The 8,969-nt window shown below is 37.8% G+C and overlaps 1 protein-coding gene across 2 annotated transcripts in view; it reads left to right on the forward strand.

The window, feature by feature from the left end:
* Positions 1 to 7,994, forward strand: part of LOC102122254 (large ribosomal subunit protein uL11-like) — a 68,887-nt gene extending 60,893 nt beyond the window's left edge. For both annotated transcript variants that reach the window (XM_065541426.2, XM_074034159.1), the window contains exon 5: positions 7,376 to 7,994. In XM_065541426.2, coding sequence (XP_065397498.1) covers positions 7,450 to 7,947 — 498 coding nt within the window. In that variant the 5' untranslated portion in view covers positions 7,376 to 7,449 and the 3' untranslated portion in view covers positions 7,948 to 7,994. The remainder of the gene's footprint in view (positions 1 to 7,375) is intronic.
* Positions 7,995 to 8,969: the final 975 nt, after the last annotated feature.

Consider the following 8,969-nt stretch of genomic DNA (forward strand, 5'->3'; position numbering starts at 1 on the left):
TTCATCCATAGGCAGAGAGAATCAGCAACACAAAATGGCCTTGACTAGCAGGGGGAGAAAATAATAAAGTTGGTTTTGATTGTTCCTTGCCAATATCACCTATTTAATATCTGGGTTACACCTATAATTTGCAACAGCAAATTACAGGTATATAAAATCTCAGTTTCCTATAGTTTTCTTGTCAGTGTTACAGGATTAGACTCCCATAGGAACAGAAACTTTAAACCAGAGTCCTCTGTAAATTTTTCACAAATATTTTTTGCTTGTTTGTTTGTTCTTTGATGATTTTAATTTTGATTTCCAAACTGAACAAATTCAGCCTAACAAAAGAAAACCACAGGCTAACTTTATTTACAGAAATAAATTCAAAAATTCAAAGGAAAATATTTGCCAAGGAAACCTAGTGATGATCAAAAGGAACAGCACATCAGGACTGAATAGTTATTTCAGAAATGAAGCATGTTTCTATACTATGAAACCTATTAGCATTTTTCAGTTTGTTAAAGAAAAAGAGAAAAATTACATGATTATCTTGCCAGGTACAGAAAAAGCAATTTATAAAAATTCAACAGATATTCCTGGTAAAAACTAGGAAGAAATAGCCTCTTAAACTTAGATAAAAGGTATCTGCCAAAAGAGCAAACATCTTATGTAACAGTGAAACACTGGGAGCATATTAATTAAAATCAAGAGCTCTATTATTACTCCTGATGGTACTGCAGATACCAGTCAATGAAATATGATGGGAGAAATAGTGTACAAACATTGAAATGGAAGTGATAAAACCACAATCATCTCTAGTTGGTATGATTTTCTACCTAGAAAAGCAAAGGCAAACTGAAAAGCTTTTAGAACTAATATGATAATTCATTGCATTGCCCGAATGTAAGACCAAACATTGAGATCACAAATTTACTGCTATCTAAGAGTAGCTTATAAGAATAGATGTTATTCATAATAATAAAAATATCAAAATGCCTAAGAATAAGTGCAGAACCTCAGAAACACTGAAATGTCTAAGGATAAACCTCAGAGCCTAAGAAGCTTACAAGGAAAATTAGAACACTGTATTGAAAAACATAAAAGAAGTGATGAATAATACACAGTATTTCTGGATGGGAAGACAGAACTGTAAACTGGTAATTTCTTCCTAATTTATAAATTCAGTGTAATTCCAATAACTTTTTTTTTTTTTTAGATTTTTCTTCAAGTAAACATATGCTTTGGGCCGGGCGTGGTGGCTCATGCCTGTAATCTCGGCACTTTGGGAGGCCGAGGCAGGTGGATCACGAGGTCAGGAGATCGAGACCATCCTGGCTAACACAGTGAAACCCCGTCTCTACTAAAAATACAAAAAATTAGCCGGGCGTGGTGGCAGGCACCTGTAGTCCCAGCTACTCGGGAAGCTGAGGCAGGAGAATGGCCTGAACCCGGGAGGCGGAGCTTGCAGTGAACTAAGATCGCGCCACTGCACTCCAGCCTGGGCGACAGAGTGAGACTCTGTCTCACAAAAAAAAAAAAAAAAAAAGAAAGAAAGAAAAGAGAGGGAACTTTCCATAGCAGTGTGGTTTTGTGTGGTTTTGGCACAGAAATAGAAAACTAAATAAATGGGATAGAATTGAGAATCCACAGAATAATGTGTCTTTTGTAATTAAGCATTTATGAATGGACAGTTTCATAAATGATGCATGGACAATAAGGTTTGAAAAAATTATTCTATACCTTATGCCATATACAAAAATAAATTCCATATGGTTTAAAGACATAAAAACACCCTATAAATATAATAAGAACATGCAGGACATTTTAATAACCTTCGAGTGGCAAAGATTTTCCTAATTAAGACACAGAATGCAGATACTATAAAGATATACAGTTTAAAATTTTAAACTTGCCCATAAGCAAAGTTAAAATATAGGTAGCATAATGAGAAAAACAATATAAATAATAAACAAAAGATTAATTTCTATAATATATAAGGCATCCCCCAGTCAATAAAACAAATTACCCAATAGAAAAATGGACAGTGATAAGGAAAAATCTATTCACAGTCCAGGTGAATGTGAGAAATCAGTAAGCTAACTTAACCAAAAAATGCAAATTAAAATAACAAAAAATGAGCATTTTTCATCCATTGGGCCAGCAAAAATAATATTTATGTTAGAGATGGTGTGAAAAAGTGAACATTTGTTACATGTTATTGATGGGAATGTAAAGTAGCAAATAATGCTTGAAGGGATTTGGCAATTTTCACCTGAATTTAAAATACTGATTTCCTTTAACCTAGGTTTTCTATCACACAGAACATTTACATATATGCACAAAGAAAAACATATAAAATTATTTATTTGTCAGATTAAATAAATTGAAAATAACTTATATGTCCATCATTATAAATTGGTATGAATGAAACCAATAAAAAGAATCCAATAAAAAAATGAAATAAAAAGAATCAAGTAGATCTATAGGTACTGAAAGGAAAGGAACTCCAAGATGTAACATTAAGTAAAAAAGTTCCAAGTTTCAGAGTTTCAGAGTAATATGTGTCATATAAATTAATGTTTGTAAGTGTAAAAAGATACCTACATCTGTATCTGTAGCTATAAATCTGTATTTATTCCCATGAATGCATAAAGAAAGTTCTAGAAGGATACTCTGATTGCCTAAGGGAGTGGTCTTATTTTAAGAGGATGGAATGGGTAATTTTGTCTCTTATATCTAATCCTTTAAAATTTGAATTCAAAAAAGAGCATGATTTTTGTATTACTGTTGTAATTTTAAATGTTGTTACTCTACTTGCCCTTGTATGCACTGGACAAGAAAAGTCCTGGGCTTTCAATAACTCCCACTCTTCCTGCAAGGGAAGTGGTGTTTTTAGCAGCCCTAATGGGTTTGCATATGCCTGGGGCTCACCTCCCTAGGGGCTCACATTCAACCGCTGGTCCTGCTAAACAGAGCTGCAAACACAGCTGGATGAATCTGAATCACAAGCTCATAGTAAAGTAGAGAATTAGAAAGTGATTTAATGATTTAGAATTTAGAACTCTTGTATAGAATACAGAGTTGTGGAGAATTAGAAATAAATGGTTTGATCCAATGTTAGAAACTATTATCGACGGAAAGACCCAATAACTACAAGAATTGTGAATAAAGCAAAAATCTTAGAAACTCAGAGTTACATAGAAATGTAGAGCCATCTCTTTGGATATTTCCATTTCACAGATAAAGAAAGGGAGCTGACTTTTGGTGATGGAAGAAAGGGATGGACTTTTGGTGACTTCCCACAGGACTCCTGAATCCTAGTGCTCACTTAACTGTAATATCCCCAGAGCTGTTGTTGTTGCATGAACTTATAAGGGAAACCATATTATTAGGAAAAGTATTTCTATTAAAATAATAAAAAAGGAAAATGCTTAAGCAAGAAAAAAACTACAGACATGAACAGAACTTTCTATTTTATTCTTCTTCAACTTGGCCTCACCAAAGTATAAGAAAAGATTTCATCGGTGATGAAGAACATTGAAGACACTAGTAGGAAGGCCATGACAATGAAAAAAATTCTAAATATGAATATTTCCATAATAAAGTGCCATAAAATAACTGTGGGAGAAGACTAAGCATGAGATTATGGCTATTGAGAATAGAAAGAACTGATTCCACTTAGACAAAATGAGAAGAATCCCAGAGACAAATGAGAAAGTGGGTAGGGTAGGTAAACTTATTTCATAGCTAATCTTTGATTTTTCAGGTTCAAAATTTGACTTTAAAAACTATGCAATGCATTAAAAAATGAAAGAAAAGAAAGTGGTAAAGCTGGCCGTGCAGGGGATTGAAATGAAGCCCCATACATTTTCAGCTGCTGTACAAAAGTTTCATCATAAAACTGAGCATCTATGCTGTGAATGCGGAGTATTTTTGGTTACTATGAATAATCAAATCTCATAGTATATACACAGTTTAGTTTAGCACATACTTTTAATGGACTTCATCACCATACCTTTCCTAGAATGCTTCAGAAGGAACAATCCTAAGTACTTGAGTTTTATCTTGTGATTTTCCTGAATCTGAATTTTTGCTTTCAGGATCCATCTGCACCTCCCTTCATTCACTGGAAAGTGACTGTTTCTAAAGTATAGAAACATTCTAAAGTTTGCAATGCTCACACCAATCACCAATAAAATATGGGTTGGCCACTTTTCATGTAAGGGCCAGATAGTACATGTTTTAAGCTTTGTGAGCCATGAGGTCTCACAACTGCTCAGTCTGCCTCGTCGCACAAAAGCAGCCTCAGACACCACGTAAACGAGTAAGCTGGTTGGGTTCCAGTTATCTTTTGTTTAGGGAAACTTACATTTCATATAATTTTCAGATGTCATGCAATATTCTTCTTCTTTTCGTTTTTTCTTCTCAATCATTTAAAAATGTAAAAGCCATTCTTAGATAGCTGGTCGTACAAAAAGATAGTGGGCTGGATTTGGCCCACTAGCAGCGGTTTGCTAAGCCCTGACCTAAAATCTTAGAAAGAAGGCAGGGACTACAGGCGCCCGCCACCTCGCCCGGCTAGTTTTTTGTACTTTTAGTAGAGACGGGGTTTCACTGTGTTAGCCAGGATGGTCTCGATCTCCTGACCTCGTGATGCGCCCGCCTTGGCCTCCCAAAGTGCTGAGATTACAGGCTTGAGCCAGCCACTCGGTAAGGCTGAGGCAGGAGAATGGCATAAACCCGGGAGGCGGAGCTTGCAGTGAGCGGAGATCCGGCCACTGCACTCCAGCCTGGGAAAAAATGAGCGTGTGTTTATCATGAAACTGCTTTAATATTTTTTTCTTTGAAGGATCAGGAGGGAGATTGTTTGCATTGCTATAATGATAGCAGTACTAATGGTCAATATTGTATTTCTATAGCACTTTCTTTGTGCCTGCTACTTTTCAAAGTACCTTTACCTTGAGTGACTCCCTTAATTCTTACAGTAAACCAATGAGATAAGAACCATTATTACCATGCCCATTTTGCAGATAAGGAAACTGAAGCACAGAAACTTTAAATAATGTGCCCCAAATTCTTAGTGTTAGTAAAAATAGTAAGGCTGAGATGAGAACTCAGGCAGTCTAGTTCCAGCGTGTGCACACTCAACTTCAATGCTAGTTTCCAACTTAATTTAGTTACACACCCTATGAAGCCCACTGTGTGTCTTTCTGTTTGAATATTCTTTACAAGGTCTAGATAATTTAGTAGGCTGTTTTCGTTGAGAAATCTGTCCATGAAACAGTATTGGAAGTGAGAGGGTTGGGAAAATGCTAAGTAACTTTTTTTTAAAGTCAATACATATTTTAAAAAAATTCTTGAATAACATAATTTTAGCAGGCAGATTGAAAATCACAGGAAGTCTTCTAAAACATTTCAAAAATGAAAATTAAAGAAGTTTTATTTGCTTGATTAATTGACACTGGAGTTAGGAAAGACTTTAGGACTTTGTGTGTGTATTATATGAGTTAAAAATAAAAAATGCTATTGAAGTGGGGTTCATTGGGGGATGGTGTCACTATGTTGTCCTTGGAGAACCCAGCAGGCCCCCAAGCATCAGAGTGTTTCACTTTCTCTTTTTTTTTTTTTTTTGAGACGGAGTCTCGCTCTGTCGCCCAGGCTGGAGTGCAGGGGCGCGATCTCGGCTCACTGCAAGCTCCGCCTCCCGGGTTCCCGCCATTCTCCCGCCTCAGCCTCCCTGGGACTACAGGTGCCGCCACCACGCCCGGCTAATTTTTTGTATTTTTAGTAGAGACGGGGTTTCACCGTGTTAGCCAGGATGGTCTCGATCTCCTGACCTCGTGATCCGCCTGCCTCGTCCTCCCAAAGTGCTGGGATTACAGGCGTGAGCCGCCGCGCCCGGGCATGTTCCACTTTCAATTTAACTTGGAAGTCACTAAGTAATCAAACAAAGACTACAGCCAATAAGGAGAAAATTGGTTATCAAAGCTTTCAAGTCTATGAAGAATTTCTCAGATAAATCACCAGTTGTTTTAAGCTTTTGAAACAAGCTGTGTCTTATGTGTATGAGTATGTACTTGTTGGTGGGGGGTAACTCATTCATTTATGTGAGGAAGACAAGATATACTCTCTAAAACTGGTTGGTTCTACTGAATTCTTCTGTACCTCTTTTGAGTTGATTAATATTTGGCAAACATTCATTCCTTCTCCAGCATCTAATTACTTCACTAAAAAGGATGATAATATTACCAAACTCACAGGCTGGTTGGAAAGATTAAATGAGATAATGTATGTGCATTGGAAATTGTGAAAGGATAATACATATATTAATCTCTTTTAATAAAGCCAGTGGAAAAGACAAATCTAGCTGTACCTCTCTGTTTAAATGTAAAAGATCTCTATTACTGTCTGCATCAGCAAATTCAGATAAGACGTTCACTATTTATATTTTCAGCAAGAGCTGGAAAGCAACTAACAGCATAACTGCTATCAAAGATGGTTTCAGAGATCTGTGAAAATGGATATATTCGTTTTAATTTACACTGAGGCATGCAGTGTCAGCATCACCTCAGAAATGTCTTAGGGGATAGATTTTATTAAAATATTTGTTTTATATTCTTTCTAATGAGAAGCATTTTCCCAGCTTTGATCTAAACTTCTATTTTTTAAGATAAAAACTCATCTGTTCAAGTGAAAAATGTGCGTGGTGATATCTCTAGGAGGAGAGGCATGCTATTTGATAAAAACCTCAACACTTTTGGTAGTTCTTAGCCAGGTTTAACATTAAAAAATAAACTGAAATTTTATCCTTCAGCTTTGTGTCCTTTAAAACTGCCAATATTATTATTTTCAAGGTTAACCTTTATTTTTAGTAGGCTACTCTGTTATTCTCTAAAATTAAATTATTGGCTTTCTTTAAAATTACTTTTTTTTTAATGGGATAAATTGTCCTTATTTGCAGTTTCAAGATGGATGGAGTAGGCTAGGCGCAGTGGCTCACGCCTGTAATCTTAGCACTTTGGGAGGCCGAGGCAGGTGGATTGCCTGAGCTCAAGAGTTGGAGACCAGCCTGGATAACACGTTGAAACCCTGTCTCTACTAAAATACAAAAAATTGGCCAGGCATGGTGGCGTGAGCCTGTAATCCCAGCTACTCTGAAGGCTGAGACAGGAGAATCAGTTGAACCTGGGAGGTGGAGGTTGCAGTGAGCTAGGATCGCATCATTGCACTCCAGCCTGGGTGACAGAGTGAGACTCCATCTCAAAAAAAAAAAAAAAAAAAAAAAAAAAGACAAATGGGGTAGACATGTGTCTTGATCTGTTTTCTGTTATTATTACTGAATACCTGAGACTGGATAATTTATAAAGAAATAATTTGAGCTCTCGGCTTTCAGCTCGGAGGAGGCGAAGGTGCAACTTTCTTCGGTAGTCCCGAATCCGGGTTCATCCAATACCAGCCGCCTCCACCATGCCACCGAAGTTCGACCCCAACAAGATCAAAGTCGTATACCTGAGGTGCACCGGAGGCGAGGTCGGTGCCACTTCTGCGCTGGCCCCCAAGATCGGCCCCCTGGGTCTGTCTCCGAGAAAGGTTGGTGATGACATTGCCAAGGCAACGGGTTACGGGAAGGGCCTGAGGATTACAATGAAACTGACCATTCAGAACAGACAGGCCCAGATTGAGGTGGTGCCTTCTGCCTCTGCCCTGATCATCAAAGCCCTCAAGAAACCACCAAGAGACAGAAAGAAACAGAAAAACATTAAACACAGTGGGAATATCACTTTTGATGAGATCGTCAACATTGCTCGACAGATGCGGCACCGATCCTTAGCCAGAGAACTCTCTGGAACCATTAAAGAGATCCTGGGGACTGCCCAGTCTGTGGGCTGTAATGTTGATGGCCGCCACCCTCATGACATCATAGATGACATCAACAGTGGTGCTGTGGAATGCCCAGCCAGTTAAGCACAAAGGGAAATATTTCAATAAAGCATCATATGACAAAAAAAAAATTATTTCGCACAGTTCTGGAGGCTGGGAAGTCCAAAGTCTAGGGTCCACATCTGGTGAGGACTTTCTTGCTGTTGGGGACTCTCTGCAGAATCCTGAGGTGGTGCCGGGAATTGACGGCAAGGAGGCGCGTGAGTGATGGCCAAACTGGTTTTTATAACAGACCCACTTTTATGATAGCAAACCTCCTCCCTTGATAATAATCCGTTAATCAATTAATCCATTAATCCATAAGTGTATTCATCCATTCATGAAGGCAAAGCCCTCATGACCCCATCCCCTTTTAAAGGGCCCATCTGTTAAGTCTGTTACATTGAGGATTAAGTTTCAGCTTGAGTGTTGGAGGGGACAAACATTCAAACCACAGCAGCATTAAGTTTTGGTCTGTGTGTTATTTGGAAGTAAAGCTCTTTGGGGGCAAGGTCACGCTGAGTGATTTCTGTTAGATGTAAACACACACACAGCAAAAGAGAAATGCCATCGAGGAGTGTCTTTGCTGCAAACCCTCAAATGGGGTTGTTCTTGCTTGCTTTGGAGACAAAATATGAACATTTATCAGTTATTCCAAAGATGACCAAACAGTCACTGCAAATGGATGTGGAAGAATCACATAGAATTTCATGTATAACTTTTGAGAACAAATTAAGTGGTCCTTGGAGTAACCTGGTACAAGGATGATTTGAGTAAGAAACAGCTCTTGAACACAGGTAAAATCTCATTTTAATGAATTTGAGGGAGTTGGAAATAACTTTGTTACATTCCAATTATATGTAATTGGAAATGTACGTGTGTTCAATATATACAGAGCACGGAGGTAGTGCTATTTACTTGATTTAGTTTATCTAAATAAAGCAGGCATTTCATTTCTATGTCCTGGTTTTGCGATTTCTTAAAAAACAGCACGTCTTTTATCATCTTCCTTTTATTCTGTATCATGTTGAGGTACTTGCCTTGGAGATATTCCATCCCTGACCCCT

The sequence above is a fragment of the Macaca fascicularis genome, chromosome 3 (assembly GCF_037993035.2).
Source record: "Macaca fascicularis isolate 582-1 chromosome 3, T2T-MFA8v1.1".
Classification (NCBI taxonomy): domain Eukaryota; kingdom Metazoa; phylum Chordata; class Mammalia; order Primates; family Cercopithecidae; genus Macaca; species Macaca fascicularis.